This window comes from Dreissena polymorpha, chromosome 5, assembly GCF_020536995.1.
Source record: "Dreissena polymorpha isolate Duluth1 chromosome 5, UMN_Dpol_1.0, whole genome shotgun sequence".
NCBI classification, from domain to species: Eukaryota; Metazoa; Mollusca; class Bivalvia; order Myida; family Dreissenidae; genus Dreissena; species Dreissena polymorpha.
The window spans coordinates 11880034-11903421 of NC_068359.1; the positions used below are offsets into that span (position 1 = coordinate 11880034).

At 33.1% G+C, this 23388-nt stretch overlaps 1 protein-coding gene across 2 annotated transcripts in view; it reads left to right on the top strand.

Annotated features, from left to right (window-relative positions):
- The window catches only part of LOC127882216 (zinc finger protein castor homolog 1-like), a 66818-nt gene that overhangs the window by 9070 nt on the left and 34360 nt on the right, over positions 1-23388 (top strand). For both annotated transcript variants that reach the window (XM_052430726.1, XM_052430727.1), the window contains exon 2: positions 11582-13012. In XM_052430726.1, the coding sequence (XP_052286686.1) occupies positions 11743-13012 (1270 nt within the window). In that variant the 5' untranslated portion in view covers positions 11582-11742. The remainder of the gene's footprint in view (positions 1-11581; positions 13013-23388) is intronic.

Here is a 23388-nt window from a genome sequence, read left to right on the forward strand (position 1 = left end):
GTCGTGTCCGCCGTCCGTGTCCGTGTTTGTTAAGGTTTTGAACATTGGCTCTAAAATCAAAGTGCTTCTACCTACAACTTTGAAACTTCGTATGAAGCTGCACCTTGACGAGTTCTAATTGTCACACCATTTTTTGGGTCACTAGGTCAAAGGTCAAGGTCACTGTGACCTCTAAAAAAAATACTCTGACAAGCTTTCATTTATTCAAAACTGCACCCGCAGCCGAGCGTGGCACCCGTTATGCGGTGCTCTGGTAAAAAATTTGTATTGTTTACAAAGTTAATAGGTTGTATGATTAGATGGGCCTCTGGACGTTAACCCTTTCCCACTCAGAGGAAAAGTGAAAATGGCTATGTGCAAACAGCATAAAACCATAACAGCCTGCGAGTTACATGCAGTCTGTTCAGGTTTATGCTGTTTGCTGCTTGTCATAAGTTAAGGTTGGAAATGAAGCCTTTAAAATTTGAATCTTGTAAGAATTTAAATAAATTTAACTTTCTGAGGGACTGCAAATGTGTCAAAACTAAAAAAACAACAATATTATAGTAAATAAACATGGTCATTTAAAGAGAAATGTATTCTGATATAGTTAGATTGTACGAACAAAACATTAGCAAAATTAACACGCACAAAGAAAAAAAGAACATTCATATGCTTTGGTATAACAGCTTTAAAGGGAGAAATATAATTTTATCATGGTTCAGACTAAAAGTATTAACGTGTTAGACAGCATGTTGCAAATACTTCACAAGTATAAGGGCTTTAATTATGGGCAGGAAACTGAGAGTTTCAGCTCTGGTTATTCAATGTTCAGTTTCCGTAGTAACTGATAGGGACAATAGTTATCTGGGTTGCCCGAGCAACAATTACTGCAAGGGTTATCATCAATATTTGAATAAATAATTAAATGTCCCAGGTAAAACATGGGATTTTATTGATAGCGGGTAAATTGATTTTCTTTTTACCAAAGTTTGGTAGAATCAAGTCTGCAGCTTCAACATTGCCATTATAGATTCCAGATGTCTTAAAATGTCCCTTTCAACAAATAGGTAGAAACTTTGAGTAAAATGATAGAGCTCCTGACAGCAAAAAAGGTTTGCGTGAGGTTGACATTACCCTAAATATGGTAAAACAAAAGATTTGTTCGATCAAGCTTTGATGAATAATTGATAGGGTAAAAATAATTACTATAAATCAAGTGTGAAATGCGACCAGCTCTTTCATAATTAATTTATGAAATTCATTTGAATAAACAAAAAATAATATGCATCTTAAAATATTTGATGAGTTGCCATAATTAACATTTGTTAAGATTTCACATTTTTTATTATTTGAATTCAATTTCCGCCAGTTTATATTTATATTCAGAAATTCATTAAACGATTGAAAAATAACATAACTTCTTTTTCTAATGACATGAGTAATATCTCGAATAATAAATTTATCAGTAAAAATTCTATAAGCATTTAAATAAAGCTACTCTATCATTCCCGTTTTGTCTGAAATTGACAGATTTATTTCAAATTTGAACAAAAGCCTTGTGATTCATCATAATTTTCGCCTGACTGACAAATAAAAGTGTATTAATTTCCCAATTAAAACAATAGCAGATTGTAAAAATGGTATAATTCAATTGATTCATACACAATGCTTGAAAAATGTAAATTTTGTATTAAATTAATGAAATTGTAATCTTTAACTTATGATCATCAATTTTGCTTTTGCAATGACGTTTTCAGTAATTATTAAAACTTTTCCGGGGTCTTATAGTTCTAAAATAATGATTTCATGCAAAGTTTAATTTCAATGAATTCAATACAGTTGATTGGTTTCACCTATTCAACAATATTGGTGCCATTAACAGATCCATGGGCAATGCAAAAATTGGCTGATTGAACTTATAAAATTGTTAAGGAATCGAATGAAAATTGTCCCTACTTCAAAGTGATATTAAAATCTTAAATGTATTACAAATCTTCTGATCATCAGGAAGTATATTGTTACTCGGGAAATCACTTGTAATTGTATATTGGATAAGCATGCAATATGTGGATTATGAGTTATGAAATGTAATCAGATAAAAGTCCCCCCCCCCCCAAAAAAAAAGAAGACAGGTAGATGTATGATCCAAAACAAAGCATAATTTAAATATATTTTTTAAGGGGCTAAGACACAGATTTTGACTTATTTTGAAGTATAATGCTTTTATGTAATGACTGTATTGAATAAAAATAAAATGTATACATCACCAATATGAACCAGGCACTGACTTTAATACATGAATATGAGTCGCGTTCTTAGAAAACTGGGCATAATGCATGTGTGTGAAGTGTCGTCCCAGATTAGCCTGTGCAGTCTGCACAGGCTTATCAGAGATGACACTTTTCGCTTTAACTGGATTTTCGTGTAATTTTCCTTTAAACAACGAACTGCACAGGCTAATCTGGGATGACACTTTATGCAATGATGATGCATTAAGCCCTGTTTTCTCAGAACACGAAACATATATTGAAGTACCTTTACTACTAAAAAATTTAAGTTTTTGTATAAGAAACAATTTCAGTTGATTCGATCATACCTCACTACGGATATTATAGTTATGGTCTTATTAAACTCGTGCAAAACATGCATGAAAAAAAGAGGTTGTCCACATAGGAAACAATCCATGTGTAGCATTTAATTGCTTGTACAGTTCACTATTGCCATGTCACATTGTTGGCTGCCTTATTATGACTTAAAACCTTAAGTAAAATAATATTTAACAAGAGTGCCAAACTGTCACAAGATACGCCCGTTCGAAGGTTTTGGACACCATGCTCAATGCTTGAAAGTGTCCTCAAGACCTAGTTATTGACCCGGCATGACCCATATTTGAACTTGACCTAGATATCACTTAGATGTAACATCTGACTAAATTTGGTGAAGATCAGATGAAAACTACTTCAATTAAAGAGCGGACAACATGCTTAATGCTTGAAATGCACTATGTGACCTCGTTTTTGACCCGGCATGACCCATGTTCGAACTTGACCTACATATCATCTAGACACAACTTCTGACCAAATTAGGTGAAGATCAGATGAAAACTACTTCAATTAGAGAGCGGACACCATGCTAAATGCTTGAAATGCACTAAGTAACCTCGTGACCTAGTTTTTGACCCGGCATGACCCATATTTGAACTTGACCTACATATCATCTAGACACAACTTCTGACCAAATTTGGTGAAGATCGGATGAATACAATTTGAATTAGAGTCCGGACAAAGTGGCGCCGTTGAAAATGCACTAATTGACCCTATGACCTAGTTTTTGACCCGGCATGACCCATATTCGAACTTGGCCTATATATCAACTAGATGCAACTGCTGACCAAGTTTGGTGAAGATCGGATGAATACAATTTGAAATAGAGTCCGGACAAAGTGGCCCCTTTGAAAATGCACTTATTGACCCTATGACCTAGTTTTTGACCCGGCATGACCCATATTCGAACTTGGCCTAGATATCAACTAGATGCAACTGCTGACCAAGTTTGGTGAAGATCGGATGAATACAATTTGAAATAGAGTCCGGACAAAGTGGCCCCTTTGAAAATGCACTTATTGACCCTATGACCTAGTTTTTGACCCGGCATGACCCATATTCGAACTTGGCCTAGATATCAACTAGATGCAACTGCTGACCAAGTTTGGTGAAGATCGGATGAATACAATTTGAAATAGAGTCCGGACAAAGTGGCCCCTTTGAAAATGCACTTATTGACCCTATGACCTAGTTTTTGACCCGGCATGACCCATATTCGAACTTGGCCTAGATATCAACTAGATGCAACTTCTGACCAAGTTTGGTGAAGATCGGATGAATACAATTTGAAATAGAGTCCGGACAAAGTGGCCCCTTTGAAAATGCACTTATTGACCCTATGACCTAGTTTTTGACCCGGCATGACCCATATTCGAACTTGGCCTAGATATCAACTAGATGCAACTGCTGACCAAGTTTGGTGAAGATCGGATGAATACAATTTGAATTAGAGTCCGGACAAAGTGATGCCTTCCGCCCGCCGCCCGCCGCCCGCCGCCCGCCCGCCGCCCGCCCGCCGCCCGCCAAGGGGTTTCACATAATACGTCCCGTATTTTATACGGGCGTATAAAAAGCAAGACAAAAAGAACCAAAAAAAATTGTAATCATGGGAATTCAATTCAAACCTGGATTTTTTGGTCACCACTCTAAAACCATTTCAACTTGGCCATTGTGCCTTATTCAGTAAGTGTTGCTGTATTTTTATGCCCCCGGATCAAAAGATCAGGTGTATATTGTTTTTGGCCTGTCTGTCTGTCACTGTGTCAGTCAGTCACTCATTGTGTGTCCCAAAACTTTAACCTTGCTCATAACTTTTGCAATATTGATGATAGCAACTTGATATTTGGCATGCATGTGTATCTCATGGAGCTGCACATTTTGAGTGGTGAAAGGACAAGGTCATCCTTCAAGGTCAAAGGTCAAAAAAATATTTCAAAGCGGCACAATAGGGGGCATTGTGTTTCTGACAAATACCTCTCTTGTTACTTCATATAAATAGTCAAACAATCTTAAAGAAAACATCATAAAGGTAACAAAGTATTCCAAGGGTAAATAAATATTTTAGTATGTCCTTAAATGTAACGAATGTCCTTTATATTTGCAAAAGGTTAAAGCATATCTTTATATGTGTAGTTATATTTTGCTTCTTTTTTTTTTCATCTTTCCTTTAAAGTAAAAGTAATTTGTGGCAAGTCAGAAACAAAGTCAATTCCCTAATCCATGAACACTTCCTTTTTAATCATTTTTTGCTGTAATTATTACTAATTGATTAAACCAATTTCTGTGACAAACATCTCATGATCTATTGCAACAAACCATAATACCACAAGTGTTTAAACTTAATTCAACAAGTCTTTTTCAGCTAAAATTTCAATCGGAGATTAACTGTTCGATATATTGAAATATTCCGTTTATTACAAGATTACCTTGTTTTCTGTCTGATTTTATTTGCCAAGCTTTACAGCTCATGATTTTAAACAAAATAGTGTATTTTAATTTTGCAATGGGTACCGATCATTAACCTTTATAAAGAGGTTTAAGCTATTAGTGTACAAAGACAAAAAATAATAAGTGTAGATACCTAGAAGTGGTATTTTTTAAATCTATTATTCTGTGGTTGATTTAAAGTATTCTGGAGAAGTTTCATATTCCACAAAAGTCTTCTGTGTAAATTGTAAGTAATTAATTAATTCCTTTAGAGTGTTTATTAAATATATTTGGTCTTGTCAGTTATGTATTCATTATAAGAAGTAATTACCATGCACAGTCATTGTATTATGATACAAATATTTTAACAAGGGCTATATTTAAAAAACAATATCTTTATGAAAAGGACTTTTTTCTCAAAGAAGTTTATGCCTATTCATTGTTTGATTTTTACCTTTGGGATATTGGTGGCAGGGCCCTTAAGATTGGTAATTTATGACAAAACGGGAATTAAATTTGTGTTCATATGCAAGATGTTTATATTATATTTAGCTATAAAATATTTTGTTACAATTGGTGTGTTTTGAAACTGACAATTCCAAAATTACCATCAAAATGGTGACATTAGGATCAATATTATTGGAGCGAGTTTGAAACTTTTGCATTTTCTGTTGGAAACATACAGGTATTTGTCCATTTTGTGAATTCACATGTTCAAATTTACCATAAAAATTTGGATATGATTCATAAGTAGGTTGTTTTAATTTCTTAAAACTCAAAAATTATAAGTTGTGAGAATCACATCTGGCTTAATATACAAGTCATAACTCACTTTATATGAGAGTTTCATAAAATAGAGAAAAATATTATCTCCTAAAAAACGCACACACTTACTTTAAAGATTATCATATTGCTAAAAAGCATTTAAAATCTGTAAAAAAAGCATGAATTATTTTAGCATGTGTCAAAACAACCCTTGGGTAAGGGTTTAATTGAGTTGATGAACTGTTCATGAAATTTAAAAATGGTTTGTATTATGGTTTGTAAACCATTTTTGGAGTTAATGAACAGTTCATAAACTATTTGAGATTTTTAACTTCTTATTCCTATTCACGAATTGTTGATGAATATATTGTGCATTTAATTTAGTCCCTTCCCACTCAAAAGCAAAGTGAAAATGGCAAACAGCATAAAACCAGAACAGCCTGTGATTTCGTTCAGGTTTTATGCTGTTTGCTGCTCATCAGTAGGGTTGGAAATGAAGCCTTTGAAACTTGAATCCAGTAAGAAAGGTCTTTAATTAAATTTAACTTTCTAAGGAAATAAAAATGCATATAAAAATAGGTATCTAAGTGGTAAAGGGTTAACTAAAAAAGTTCATGAACTGTGTAGTTGTGAGTTTATCATGCCATAATCAAGATGGTCAGGTTTCATCCTCATAACATTGATACACTAATTTACCTCTTTATCCACTATTGAATCACTGTGGTTATGTCTGATCTAATAAAACTCTAAATGAGTCTTACAAAAAATGATGCTTTTAACCAAATAGGCATACTGTATTTAAGCCTAAATATCAGTTAAGGACAAAAACAGAATTAAATTTAAAGCCATTTTTGAAGATTTTGAAAGAAAAATCAATCCAATGCGGTTTAAGTTATAACACCTTCGATTTATTGGTAAATATCAACTTTAAATATTTTCAGTTCCATTTAAACCCTATTCAATATCTACTGGTGATTTATAATATATGTAAAACAGTGTGATCTGTTAAAATATTACAAGTGGTATCTACTAGCAACCTCAAGCATAAAACAAAGATTTAGGTAGGCTTGTAAATAACAAGTGGTAAAACAATTTTGTCCATGTTTGCATTATATTCGGGCTGCATTTGGAACGTGAGTTTGTGAGTTGAATTTTGTAGTTGGTAGAAGTAACATGAATTTTGCTTTGGCAATTTTGTTTTAAGTGATTTAAGCTATTTTAAATGTTAAGTTGTTCGAGTGACAGGACAATGCAAGTATGTGTAAGTTGGTCAACTTATAGATTTTTTGTAGTTTTTCTAGTGACAATAGAATGTTCTGGTTTTAAGTTTTTATATCATGAGACATTTTAACATATACTTATAACATGTTTTATGACGCACAGTTAAATTCACATTTATTTTTATGCATTTAGTAATACTTTACATAGATTGTGTCATTTAAGCTGCATCATGCAAAAATGGGTCTAATGCCATTATGACCAGCGTAGCTCCAGCCCAGCTTGGCCAACTGCGCAATCTGGTGTGGAGCTTCCCTGTCTGCTATAAAGTTATGAAGGGTTTATAGTCTCGTTTGCAGACGGGTAAGCTCCTGCCTTAAGTGTGCAATTGCGCAGACTGGTCAGGAGGTATGTTGGCCTTATATGGCAAATGACACTGCTCATTTTATTTATATCTTGAATATTCTCCTTTATGTTGCAAACTGTTTATGAGTTTCTTGTTTTATCGATGTCCCATGTGACATTTAAATTGTGCTTTGCCTGCTGTTGTTATGATGATTGTCATGATAATGTTGTGCTGATTATTATGTGATGATAAGTGACTATCAATACTCAGCTGCTGTTATGGAAGTACTTGCTGTAATTGTTAATTGTGTAAATTTGTTTCATGATGATGATGTTTATAATTTTTTACAATGATACTGTTTTTATAATGGAGATGATGATGATGATGATGATGATGATGATGATGATGACGGTGGTGGTGGTGGTGGTGGTGGTGGTGGTGGTGGTGGTGGTGGTGATGATGATGATGGTGGTGGTGGTGCTGGTGGTGCTGGTGGTGGTGATGATGATAATGGTTATGGTGGTGGTGGTGGTGGTGGTGGTGGTGGTGATGATGATGATGGATGATGATGGATGATGATGATGGATGATGATGATGATGATGATGATGATGATGATGATGATGATGATGATGATGATGATGATGATGATGATGATGATGATGATGTTAATGATGATAAGAGAACTAAAATAGTGTTGCTGCTGATAATGATAATTCACTATGAGTATTTCTCAATCTATTTAAATATTTTTGCTCAACTTGTAGTCCTTTTCATTATTAATTGGCTCAGTTCAATATTCTACCAATTGTCCTTTACATTAACCACAGCAACGATTGCAGCTTTTATTTGTGATCATTTGCCGTAGATATTGAATTTTTGCTTAAATACAACTTTTCCCAATAAGTATCAAAGCCTTGATTTAGAGTTTTAAAGTTTTGTACATAAAACTGATCTGGGCTGGCTGGCCAATATAGGCTGCAAGGATTGATTTCTGGTAATTTCATTGTTCATTCCGTTCAGCCCTAACCAATTGTTATAGCAACAGGGTATTATTTATGCATGCTTTTCATGGAATCTTGCCCTAGTTGTCATAGTAACACCACCCAATTTTCCCAGGTAAAGGTGTAACGTCTTGACTCGGTTCCCAGACTGTCCCATGCTAGAAGTGTTCTGGGGTGACAGGTCAGGAAAGTGGTGTTTCATGAGTTGTTTAAGTTTGTGGCAATAATAACTTGGAGCGTTTTTTAAGATGTATGATGGCTTTCCAATTAATTGGTATTTACTACAGTACTTTCTATTATTTTATTTTTTTAACTGTTAGCATTCTTTGTAGTTTTTATTGTTTTACATTTAATGCTATTTTGTATGTTTATTTTATTTTCTTTAAGCATCATTAATTCATTTCATTTTTATTGTGGTTGTTGATGATATCTTTTTTTAATAATGCTGATGACAAAAGTGTTGGATGTAATAATGATTGTGGTAGTAGTCCATTTTAAAATTATTGTGCTGTTGCTGCTGCTGCTGCTGATGATGATGATGATGATTTGTTTTAAACCTACATGTTTATGTTGTATAAAATAGGATTAAAATAATTGTAGAATATATTCCATATGATTGTAACATATATTATTTTGAATCTTTCTAATTTTTGTTATTGTCCAGATTCAAAAATTATTTGAAAATATACAATCAAGGGGCTCAACATTGAAAAAGATTTTTTTTAAACAGAACATATACTAAGACTAAGAGAACAAAATAAAGTATCTTAATTAATGTGTTAGTTTCTGACACAGAAATACAATATTTGCGCTATTATCTCTGTTATTCAACTTTCCAATTATTGTCCAATCATTTTGAAGTATTGTTTACTGATGGTCTAGATTAGCTTGCAAATCTCTGAATATTAGTTGTAAGATTTTTAGCAAATGATTTCTAACAAGAGAGGGCACGCTCCAGCATTGTATGATAAACATTATCTTTTTTTCAGGTGATAACATATTTCTTGATTCTCATTGGTGAACTTTGCAGCGTAAAACTACAATACTTGATATAATAGATGGATATGATTAATTTAGGGACATTAGTCATAAAAGATAGTATTGTTTATTTTAAGAAGAATTTAATTTCAATGACTTTTTCATTAAATATTGTACTTTTATACATTTTTCTTTCATGACATTGTTTTTCATAAATTAATGAAAAATTAATTTATCAGTACATTCTTAAGCAATAACAGTATTATTTGAAAAAAACCAAGAAAAACACCATTATTTGTATTGTTAAAGTTTGGCCATAAATTTTGTCACAAGGAATGACTTATAATTTATACATGTTTTGTATGAAACATACTTTTCTCTATAATTTGTGGGACCTCTCATCCTCTCAAGACAGTCTACATTAGGCACTTCGACAGGTTTACGTGATTTAATTGCCTTTTTGTTCATCTTCCTTGGTTAAAATCATCATTGATTGTACCGTGTCTGTATTCATCCATGCTGATACTTTGACATGGTCTTGTAAAATATATTAACAACCAAAATTTCAAAGGTAAAAAATATTGTTACAACATTTATTAAGCACATCATGACTAATAAAGATGTCATTTTCGGCTAATTTTACATAATGTTTATTTGATGTTTTAACAAATTTTCTTTGTCCAATCTTCTTTGATGAAAAAGCATAAAATTGTTAATGGCTGATAAGAATTGTTTTTTGAGAGGCAACCAGTATTAAATGGTGAATTATGCTTTCAAGGAACATTATTTAAGTATGTAGACACATGTTGTTTTTATCTACTTTCAAGTGCTTATGAGGAAGTTTAAATGTCTAATGCAATTATTATTTATTAAAAAAAAAATCAGGTAAAAATGTTGTTATTTTTTGCCTTTAGTAGGGTGTTGCTATTTTTTTGTATATAAATATTTGTATAAGTTTTAAATGTTTTACTTCTTTTTAAAATACATAAATATTTTTAGGGAATGAAATACCCGCTTTTACAGATTGACTTGTTTGAGAAGTAATTAGGAGTCATATTATGAAGTTATTTTATCAAAGTAATAGTTGAGCCTTGATTTGTGAAAAAGGGGTTTAATGCATGTGCGTAAAGTGTTGTCCGAGATCAGCCTGTGCAGTCAGCACAGGCTAATCAGGGATAACACTTTCCACCTAAACTGGATTGTTGATAAGAACAGACTTTCTTTAAATGAAAAATATAATAAAAGCGGAAAGTGTCTTCCCTGATTAATAATTGGGATGACACTTAACGCACATGCAATAAGCCCCATTTTCGCAGAGCAAGGCCCATTTAGAGAATCAAAATATCATATTGCCTTCTGAAAAAAAAGTAAAAGTTTCTACTATATTTTATAAATTTGCATTATTGATTTGGCAGTTTTTTTTTCATTTATAGTTTAAGGGGAGGAGGGGAGTCATTTTGGAAAATGTTTGCTGTTTTTAGGTGTTTATTTTGTTATTCTTGTCTCAGTTTTGAGAATACCAGTAAACTTTTGAAATGTCAAATTAAGTCAGAATTCAGATTTCAGAAATGTCAGATCTAGCAACCATGCAGAATTTCAGCATTAAACATTTTCAGATTTTTTTTCAATTATTATACACAGTTTCCAAATCTCATACATCACAGATTGAAGGCTTTAAACTTGATGTTCTAATAATTATCATTTCAAATTAGGCAAAAACTATGTGAATTTCTATAAAAATGTACAATATTTATTGTTGTCCAATTTTTAGTTATTCACAAGGAGTTTTATAAGAAAAACACCTGCACACAATCATTCTGTGGACTTATGAGACATAAAGGACATTATAGAAGGTCCTACTAGGTAGGGTAGAGGCAATGTCTAGTAATAGTATACAAACATTATTAAATAAGCATTGTTCTGGGAATACTGGGGGTAATTCATGTGTTAAAAGTGTGGTAGGCACAGGCTAATCAAGGACAACACTCTCCGCTAAAACTTTTTTTATTTACAAGAGACTTCCTTTACAGAAACGATTCCGTCAAAGCAGATAGTGTCCTCCCTGATAAGCCCATGCTGACTGCACAGGCCAATCAGGGACAACACCCTATGCACATGCATTAAGCCCAGTTTTACCTGAATGAGACTGGTGCAGACAAAGCAGGCGAAACTGGGACAACCTTTCGCTCATGCATTAAGCCCCTTTTTCCCAGAGTGAGGCTCAAATTCTCATGTGGTCTTTTTGGTTTATGTTTTTCAGGAAACATCAACTGCCTGCAGGTTATATACAGCTAAAATACCTGCAGTTGCCTGCCAATGGCGTCTAGGGACAAGGGAACTAACTCATTAGCCAAGGGAACCAATCCTTGATCAGATGTCAGAGATTGTAACAATTTAGCACAAAAGCCGAATTTCAACAAAATGGCACATAAATTTAAGAAACGCTTAGGAAAACTAGATGCCATCTGCGCAAAATTGAAGTTGAACACAGTTCCAAAGGCTGCTGAAGACACTGAACTTTGGACATTGCCTGTAACAAATGTCTCTAACAACTCCAGTGTACCAAGCAACTCCATTCTAAATCAGGAATTCAGTAACATTAATAACAATGTAGTTGGAAAGAAAGACCTTAACACTTCACCAGAATCTTTGATTGAAAACGGTGAAATTGCATTAGATTTTAGTTGTAACACTAAAAAATCTATTAGAGAAAACTCTGTTGATAATGATGAGAAGGATTTAACAGACGCTCCTGAGAATAATGAAAAGACCTCAGATGACAAAACCTCTGTTGACCGTTCTAATCCAACAGAGAATGAGTCTAAAGCAGGTTCTAATAAGAGAAAGAGAAAATCTGCAGTGCCAAGAAGCATAAGCCAGGTGAAAGACTTTTATGATGAAAAAGATGAGAAAGACGAACTGGAAGAATATGAAATCAATAACCTGAACACTGATTTTCCTCCTGAAGAAGAAAGTGATCATAATCTAAGTGGTTCAGGACAAGAATCCTTAAGTAGGTCGCTATACAACGATCGCAACTCGCTGGAGCTAAACCAATCGAAATCCTCCACAATCTCGACACAGTCAAAAGAGTCAGAAAAGTCTAGGAAAGAGTCGTCCGATCAACTTTCCATTCCTTTAGATCTCAGTCTGAACAGAAACAAGCCTAGTGTGGTTCAAAATGACAAAAAAGAAGTGATGACAGAGGATGAAGACTTTACAGACTCTGATGATGATATTGAAGATGAGGAAGACTTCTTTAAACCAGATAAAAAATTTGTTCAAAACAAAGAAAAACAAAATCCATCTTCATCTCCAAGTATCCCGTCACTTAGCTCTTCCACTTCCAGTCTTAACACATCCTCTTTGGCAGACCCATCATTGCATCTTAAGGACTTTGCAGAGAATACGATGAACGAATTGATCTCAATGTATTACGGGAGGCCAGGGGCTGTGGATTCCGGGAAATACATCCCTCTCAAAAGTCTCAAGCACATTCCACCATATTCCCAGGGCTCCCCCAGTAACGTGCACTCTCTTGGGTTAGCGAAATCAGAGGGTGTGGCATACTCTCAGAATCAGCCCATGAGCAGCGAAGATGATGAATCACATGACAACATGACCACACCTGTGAAGGGCATCTATGCCAACTATGTGAAGTCTTCCGGGCCTTCAACTTCCGGTAGAGGAGGTAAGCTGAACATCTACGTAAGATCACTGAGAGCTTAATATGTAAGGCTAGGATCCTGTAACCAGAAAACCCAGCCAAGTACGTATTTTTTCAGTTATTTTGACTGTCTTGAGAGAATCAATTTTTTTGTCCAAATGCTAGTCTCCAATAAGAAATGCTTCAATATATTTTGGATTCGACCAAAAAAGTTATAAAAGATTTCCCAAAGAAAATTATGAAAGGAAAATGTTGCAGTTTGCGCAGTGGTTGGTAAACGCACTTCTCACCTTGATGACCCGGGCTCAATGCCCACTCTGAACTATTTTATTTGGTTTGTGGTCACCAGACGGTACAGGTGGGATTTCATGCCAGACATTGGTTTTCCCAGCAGAACAAGACCACACAATTCCATGTCTAACAGTAAAAAAATAAACAGCTGGAATCACAGCTATAATTTAACATCAGTTCAAACTTTCATAAATAATTTTCATTGATTGCCAAATTAGGTTTGAGAGTTGGGACACATTCCAGGTTCTAACATACTTCAGTTTTGGGCTAATGTGAGTAAATAATGAAATTTTTACTCACATTTTTACAATAATCTACATAAAAAAACGCAAGGTTTACTGTTTACATTTTTATGATTGTATAGACAAGCTCATTCAATTAGAACTTTTAATTCAAATGTGTTAATTATTGATTTAGGCTTAAATCAATAAAAAAGCTTTGCAATAGTTAGCAATAATTTAATATAATACCCTCATGTTAACTAACCCGTGGTTATCAGATTTTTTTCTGTCATACAATATTTTTGTCATATTGGCTTTTATTTTGCTATAAATACATTATAATGACATTGTTGACTTGATAAGACATTTTGCCAAATTTGTTAAAATATCATTTTTCCATACGTTGTCTTTTGCAGTATATATTTTGTTCACATGGCTTGTCAGGATATTGAATATTCTATTTGAACTGATCAACTGTTAAGTAATGCATACTTGTCTATGGGCTGTTTCTATAGAAATACATAAACAAACTGAGCCTTAGTGTGTGCATAATATATTTAATCTTTTAATAAAACCCAGTCGTATTTACAACAATTTCAATGGTTTGAGCAGAAATCTTTCTTTAATGCTCTGGTCGAAAACTTGGCAAAAATTCTAAAATTGATCAATAAAACAGATTATAAAGAATGATTTTGATATTGACATTTTTTTGCAAACTCAACATGGTTTGAACATGTTTAAGAGGATTATAAATTTAGGCGTACATATAAATTTTCTTCCTGTTATGGTTTGCAATTGTAAGTTACTCAGTCTTATATGGAGAGACAAAGTTCACAGTGGCGTAATTGATATGGTGTTCGCCTTGCGATCCAGTGGTCACAGGTTTGATCCCCAATCGGGGAGCGTTCTCTAGAGCCTAAAGAAACCAAGTACTGGTTATACATGTAGGCCCAAGAAATGGTATCGAGAGTGTTTCATTAGGCCTTAGGCTTTCCATGCAATTGAGCTAAAATAAATAGGTTTAACCCTTTAAGCGCTGGAACCGAATTTTGAAAGCCTTTGCAAACAGTTTGAATCCAGATGAGACGCCACAGATCCTGGCGTCTCATCAGGATCCAAACTGTTTGCTATTCTGATAGTATTCTTTAAAAAAAATATATAAGAAAATGCTAATTTTAGAAATTCAGCAGACAACATGTTAGCAGACGACATATTTCCCAGCATGCAAAGGGTTAAACTAAAGGAGATATGAACCACCTTCTGGGAAAACAGGGCTTAATGCATGTACATAGTATGTAGTCCCAGATTAGCCTGTGCAGTCTGCACAAGCAAAAATTTCCATTAATTTATCGTGTGTCTGATTAGCCTGTACGGACTGCACAGGGTAATTTGTGACACCACTTTACGCACAAACATTGTACCATGTTTAAGAGCGCTGCTCAAAGTCAAATCTGCGGCCATGGTGCAGTCATTTTAGTCATTTCAACACAAGGCCTTTTTTTCTGTTTTTGTGAAGCGGCCTTGGTCCCCCCATTTTGTGAAAAAATGTATCGCGAACCAGGGGTTCTGAAATATTTTAAGAGTCGAATTGTCCATGGACAAGTTGGACCCACAAATTCACTTGTCCGTACCAAAGAAGTACTTGTCCCTACTTTTAAGATAGATAAAGGAAAAGGTCATTACTAATTAAGCAAATAATACAAGCATACACTTTTGTTAACTTCTATTTTAAATTATAAACATAGTTAACTAGAAAATTGAACAAAAAATACAAGCAAGATGTGCATATAATAAGATCACGTTTAAGTCACACATGATACTAGTCTTATTTATAAGACGCGCAAAGAATTTGAGATACTTTTTATGTGGACTAAATTCTTTGGAACTCCAAATATTACCGATATAAAAAGTAGCTTAATATTTGAGAGCGTCAACAAGTTCGACTAACATGATACATGTACCATCTCGGATATTTAATAATCTCAACATGACTATACAATTAAAAAAAAATAATCTCCGTTAATTATAAGTATATAATTATCCGCTAATAAAGGAAACTCCTTACGAAGTTTACATTTACACACATCGGCAACGTTTCAAGCCAAGGAAAATCAATAAGCCAAAGCTCAAAAAATTCTCGTTTCCGCTTGGCGTCGTGTGTTTATCTATTCATACTTGGTTTTTCTCTTCTTTTTCGACGCCGAACTGATTTTATCATTGGTCTGATTAGTGTCATGGCAAGACGTTGAAGTGGTTTTATTATATAAAATTCGAATGCAGGTAGTTAGAACATGTATGCGGCCATTTGCAATGTACGAAAAGTGTTATCTTAAAATTCTTATGCGTGATTGGCTGTTGCTATACACATGTGTGCTGGTTTCTCTATTAAAACAGGGACATAGGTCCCTGATTAAAATTGTTTTCTTATGCGTGATTGGCTGTTGCTATATATACTCGTGGACTGGTTTACCACATTAAATAATTATTATCGGAAAATAACATACCTCCAGTTAAAAAAGTGTGCTAGTCCGCAGATTAATCATAAGCTATTTATATAAACTTCGTTTTTTTATTTTCGAAAAATATTGAAGTTTCTTTCTCGAAACAAATTTTACCACGGAAATTTTACTTGTCCCCGGACAAGCTAGCTTTCAAAAACTGCTTGCCCGGAAGGGTAAATTGACAACTCGGACAGCATATTTCAGAACCCCTGCGAACTGTTCAAAATTTTGAAAAAATGAGTCGCGAACTTTCTAAAATTTTGAAAATTTTAGTCGCGAACTTCTTGAAATTGTGAAAATTTGAATGGAGAACTTCTTGAAATTCTTTCTTGATTCTGTACAGGCAAAATTATGATATTCACAGGCTTAAAGGGGCCTTTTCACAGATTTTGGCATGTTTTGAAGTTTGTCATTAAATGCTTTATATTGATAAATGTAAACATTGCATCTTAAAAGCTCCAGTAAAAACCAAGAACCAAGAAAAAAAAAAAATTAAAAAGAAAAAAAAGGTAACTCTCAGCATGGCTCGAACCACTGACCCCTGGAGTCCTGGAGTAAAAAGTCTACGACTTAGACCACTCAGCTATCCATCCGTATACAACGTGGGAAGTATTTTATACTTTATATAAGAAATCTTTGTAGATTCACAAAATATAACGACAACTACAGAACTCTCCAAATTATTAGTTCGTTTCGCGTTGCAACGCTTTATAATTTTCAGGTTTTTAAATCATAAAAAGATGCATATAATGGCTATTTAAGAGCATGGTAAATGTTCAGAATTACTGTTTCCTCACAAATATCATAACTAAAACGAAATTTTGCAAATCTGGAACAACTTTTTTCAATTTTGTCAATTTACCCAAACGTGAAAAGGCCCCTTTAATGTTAATTGATTATCATCAATGTAAATAACTTCATTGTTCCTAAAGGGATATTATAGAATGAATATAGAGTTATAAAATGTTGCCCTTTCAATAATGCAGCTGAGGCAAGTGCATATATTTTCAGATAAAATTATGATGTGTTTGAATGTAGCCCCTTACAACTGAAGGGAAGCAACAATTCTGCTGTGCATATGTCTTGCCCAGTGGTTGCAAAAAGAATCATTTATTGTTTTTCGAAATTTAATTAATCTCTCATGTCAAATTCATCCTGTACAACAGTCAATGGTGTTTACAATATTTGATTTGTGTTCTTCACTATGGCCCTGATAAAAAAGTTAAAGTTAAAGGCGCAAAGTTTGTAATAAAATATGTATAATAATAAATAGATATACTATGTTTAAAATGAAAAAGGTTGTTAAATTCCATCTTAAATTAGTATTACTGGTTTTAATTGACAGAATGTTTTTCTAATACAAAGTTTTGATAGTCTATTTGTTTTTTAATCACAAATTTATTCAGTTCTAGATTTTCTTTGGAAAAATTGTATGATATATATAGGCCTAAGTGAAATTGCTGTGACTTTCATGTTTAAACGTGTTGTCTGAACAAAGTAAATAAATAAAAACAAGCCAACAAAACAAGAGTTAGGCACGGTTACAGTAAATATAAACTTTTCGGGATGTTTTCATGAATTTCGAGTTCGAATTTGCATATAAATGGGCAAGCAATCAAGTCCTCGGTGTAGATTTTTATATGTCTTTGTCTATACGTATAAAGAAGAGCATAATTTAGAACAAAGAAAATTTGCTGATAGGACGTCAATTTTTAATTCAGCTTCACTAATTTTGGCCAAAACCATTTGAACAGACATGCTGCAGAATTAATTAAGATTTACCAAACATTGAGAGACAGTGGAAAGTGGGTCTTGTTGAATATTTATTAAATAAATGCTATAGCGATAGATGATGGAATCTTATTAATGATTGATCTGCCTTTAAAAAGAAAAAAAAAGACTAAGTTGCTACTTTATTGTGGCATATTGTTATGTGACATCAAAATAATTTACGTTAACAGAATTAATGAGATGATTTAATTTCTCTTTTTATTGGCCAATTCAGAACACTTGGCAATTGTTTTTTACAATTAGTTTAATACTTTTGCATAAGTTTCAGTTTGAATATTACGTAAAATAGGTGTGTTTTGTTTTTTGTTTGTTATAATAATAGTCATCTTCAAACATTTCATAAGTACAATCCACTTTATCACATGCTATTACACTGCTTTTCTGCCTTATGAAGTGATCACAAATTTTGATCATTTTCATAGTCTATTATATAATTATCATTAGCAGTTGAGGAGTACAGTAAATATTGCCCCCACTCACTGCGTTGTCTAACGAGGATGAGGTGGACATAACTTGCTGTGGGAATAGGGGGCTTAATGCTTGTGCATAAAGTGTCATCCCAGTTTAGCCTGTGCTGTACACACAGGCTAATCAGGCACAACACTTTATGCCTAAACTGGATTTTTTGCTAAGAAGAGAATTCCTTTAATTGAAAAGTAATTAATTTCTTTCTATCCTAAAGATTTAATTGGTCTTAGAGTTAAACCCATAGCTGTCATAATATTAAAACAAAATTTTAAAGACTCACAAGCTAGCTTAAAATTATCAGCAATCAATTAACATTGATTATGATTATAATAAATGAAATCTCACTGAAAAACAGTCCATAAGAGAACATTGATTATCGTGTTTAGATATCCCATTTTTGTGATCCATATATAAATTATTAACAAGAGTTTCAAAGAAACTTGGTGTTCCATCCGTAGCTGCTATGGTTACAGTAGCGTCCCAGAATAAAGTTTTATTGATAATTATTTCAGTTCAGTGCATTTTGGTGGATCAATGTACCTGAATTGTTTCTCTGTCAATATTTTATTTTGAATCTTTGAACATGACCGCTGGGTATAAGCAACCTGCTCTGGTTGCTAGGGTGATATAGATAGATCAATTACAGCAATAATAGTCTTTATTTGCAAGCAGTTTCAGTAGTAATAGGTACATTATTTATTAAAACTTATGGTTGTATTTGGGTCAGATATATTTTTTTGTACATTTTAATACATTGATGGATTATGATGACAATCATGATGATGATGATGATGATGATGATGATGATGATGACGATGATGATGATGATGATGGTGGTGGTGATGATGGTGATAGTGGTGATGATGATGTTGATGATGATTAAAGTGTTGATGATGATGCTGATGATGATGATGATGATGATGATGATGATGATGATGATGATGATGATGATGATGATAATGATGATGATGATGATGATGATGATAATAGGGATAGGGATAGTAATAGTGATGATGATGATGATGATGATGATGATGGCAAAATATTTATATAATACAACTTTATATAACAAGTCATTTGATTAACTTGAACAGTCCACAATGTTCGTCTACTTTAGCAGGGTCCCACAAGAAGTTGATATCCCCCTTCTTTGCCTGATCACAAGTCAATCATACCAGTTCTATAAGCCTTATTGACTGTTTCTAATTGAAAAGGATATTTTCTATTTCGCTCCTTAATTGATGAAATATTATCTGAACAATGTTTAAGCCACGCTTCATTTGCTGTCTATAACATTTATTGAAATAAACCTGTTTCTCAACAGTTGTGATTGTCAATAGTTTTCCCTGATAAATTGCCCCATGATTATTAAAGACGAGCCTTTGATCGCTTTACGGTAACGAATTTGTCCCGTTTCCGTGGTAACTGTCAATCAGCATTATTGGGAATAGGTGATCCTGGCAGTAAAATACCTGCCCCAATCAATGGGAAAGCAGTCCCATAACCTGGGTATAGAACTGTAAGTGTTGAAGGTTCAGGATGACATTGAATTATCAAAGGTGCATGGTTGTCTGGTAAATTAAAAGGTGGAAGATCTTTTGTTATTACAGGAACATTGTCATCTTAGTAGTTATATTAGGTGAAGTGTTATCTAGTGGGTTTTTATTTAATTTATACTTATTTTTTGGGGAAAATTTTTGGCTGAAATTTGAACCCATTTCCAATCTCAAAAAGTGTGAATATGTCCCAAATGACTGACTAAAATTCCACAAAATAATAATAATAATTTTTTTAAATAAATTGCAACATTGAATTTGTTTCCCTATTAAGGTCTATAAGTTGAACCTGTGTAAATATAATATTGAAAATACTTTTATTTTGGTTTTTAAAGTATTTGTAAGCAAAAAACAACATCAAATATTTCCAGATTTTAGTCAAATCAACATGATTTTTCCCTATCCAAAGGGCCCTGGCCCTTTTCCCAAAATGATGAAAAATCACACTGCTAGGATCTTACATCAGTTGTAATATTGTACCATATTTTTGTAAAGGAGTTTGTGAACTGGTATTGTAAATGTGCTTGATCGTCAGGTTTTTACTGGATGGTTAAAAAACTGTAGAATTTTATAAAATTTTAGTAGTTTTCTCAACTTCGAAGTAAGTGGACTAATGATCTTGCCTCATGAGGGGCCAGCATTTTGTGATTACTATGGAGTTATCATAATACTGCAATATACTAAATTAAAGTTGTTTGCGTGTTGCTGTTGATATGCACCTAAAAGCGGTCTCACCTTTGTAATATAAGTAAAATAAGTTCTTACTAAAAGTTTGCAATAAAGCTATTTTTGTTGTCATTAAAATTCAAATCATTGTATTATATACATGTATTGTTCATTTTTGCAGTAAAATCATTTGTCAAAACTCCGTTACTCCTTTACAAGACACATTAGCTATGTTATAAATATATCAATATTGTTAATTAAGTGAAGCATAATTATTTAATAGCAATTTAATTATTTTGCATTTACAAATCACAAAACGTCTTTGAGAACATGATATTTCCATGTTGTACAAAACTTGTTCAAAAGTTTGCGTATATGAAAATAAATCACTCCCAGTACACGAAATACAAGACAGTTGCTTCTTTCATCTGAATCGTAAACAGTCAAAAGTCCACATTTTGTAATAAAATTATAATTTATTTCGCTTTACGAACAACACTTTCCCCATGTTTTATTTTTTGCTTTTGTTAGAAATCTACGGGGAACATTTCCCGTATTATGTTTTCTGAGTGAATAACATGCACTGTTTGGCCAGCGTTTGATGTTTGGGTGTTTGTAATGAATACTTCAAATGAAATTTATGTCAATAAAATTTCTGTAAAAGATCCTACAATTGTTAGTTGAGTTGTTAATAATGATCAAGTGCCGCTAATTTCTATGCATATATTTAATTACTAACTTAAATAATATTGAATATTTAAAATATAACTTCTACTACAACTGCTGTTGCTGTAGCTAATGTTGCTGCTTTTAATACTAGTACTTATACAATTGCTGCTGCAGATATTTATTGACCTGCTGATACTACTTAATGACAACTATGTATATCAAATGACACTAGCAGCAGGGTCAGCCACAGTAGAAGTTGCTGCTACTTTTTCTAATGCTATATATTTATCATATGTCAGTAGCTGTAAGGCTAACCTGGGATGACACTTCTTCTGCTGTATATAATGTAAGCAGCAGCAGCGGCAGCAGCAGCAGCAGCGGCAGCAGCAGCAGCAGCGGCAGCAGAAGTAGGAGCAGTTGAAACAGAAATATACTTTTCTTGCTGTCTCTACTGCTTCAGCTAACTGCATTGTTGTGTACTCATACAGCAACAACTGCAACAACTATGTATTATTTCCGACTGGATGGGCCAGTTGGAAGAGCGCTGTATTACAAATCAGAGGATCTCGGTTCAATCTCTAGCCCAGCAACAAAGATTGCATGCAGATTGCTCATGAAATCCTTTCTACGGCCATGTTTCCCCTACCTCAGATTTAAGTAGGACAGTTGTCAGTGACTGGCATAAGTATGTGCACATAATACTTGGTTAAAATATGTGCACTTAATACTTGGTTAAAATATGTGCACTTAATACTTGGTTAAAATATGTGCACTTAATACTTGGTTAGAATATGTGCACTTAATACTTGGTTAGAATATGTGCACTTAATACTTGGTTAAAATATGTTCACTTAATACTTGGTTAAAATATGTGCACTTAATACTTGGTTAAAATATGTGCACTTAATACTTGGTTCAAGTATGTGCACTTAATACTTGGTTAAAATATGTGCACTTAATACTTGGTTAAAATATGTGCACTTAAAACTTGGTTAAAATATGTGCACTTAATACTTGGTTAGAATATGTGCACTTAATACTTGGTTAAAGTATGTGCACTTAATACTTGGTTCAAGTATGTGCACTTAATACTTGGTTAAAATATGTGCACTTAATACTTGGTTAAAATATGTGCACTAAATACTTGGTTAGAATATGTTCACTTAATACTTGGTTAAAGTATGTGCACTTAATACTTGGTTAAAGTATGTGCACTAAATACTTGGTTAAAATATGTGCACTTAATACTTGGTTAGAATATGTGCACTTAATACTTGGTTAAAATATGTGCACTTAATACTTGGTTAAAATATGTTCACTTAATACTTGGTTAAAATATGTTCACTTAATACTTGGTTAAAATATGTGCACTTAATACTTGGTTAGAATATGTGCACTTAATACTTGGTTAGAATATGTGCACTTAATACTTGGTTAGAAATTGTGCATGAATACTTGGTTAAAATATGTTCACTTAATACTTGGTTAAAGTATGTTCACTTAATACTTGGATAAAATATGTGCACTTAATACTTGGTTAAAATATGTGCACTTAATACTTGGTTAAAATATGTGCACTTAATACTTGGTTAAAATATGTGCATGTAATACTTGGTTAAAATATGTGCACTTAATACTTGGTTAAAATATGTGCACTTAATACTTGGTTAAAATATGTTCACTTAATACTTGGTTAAAATATGTGCACTTAATACTTGGTTAGAATATGTGCACTTAATACTTGGTTAAAATATGTGCATGTAATACTTCGTTCAATAATTATGTGCTCTTAATACTCACGTTACCCAGCTATCGCAGGACAAGTGTATGTTGGTCAAATGATTGCTGCGATATTACTGAAATATTGTTTAAAAGAGCAAAAAACCAAACTAATCAAACACACAAAAGCTTCATTTAACCATAATAATATCTTCATAAAGACGCATTGTATTAACTGTATCGTTTTCATAAATCAGTAAATTGGCATCCATCATTGTATTATTCTAATTTCAAGAGATAGAGCAATTCATCAATATATTTTTTTAGTACAAATGTAAATATTACACTGAAATCTTGTAACAAGGTTATTTATTTTATTTTATCCCTGCATCATCAACTAAAGAGTCTAAATCAAATTCATGAACATTTCCGCATAATTCTAAATGTTAAAATTTAACCTTTATTCTTACATTTTCTAGTCAATTTACTGCCAATCAACTCTGAATCATCTGTCAAAC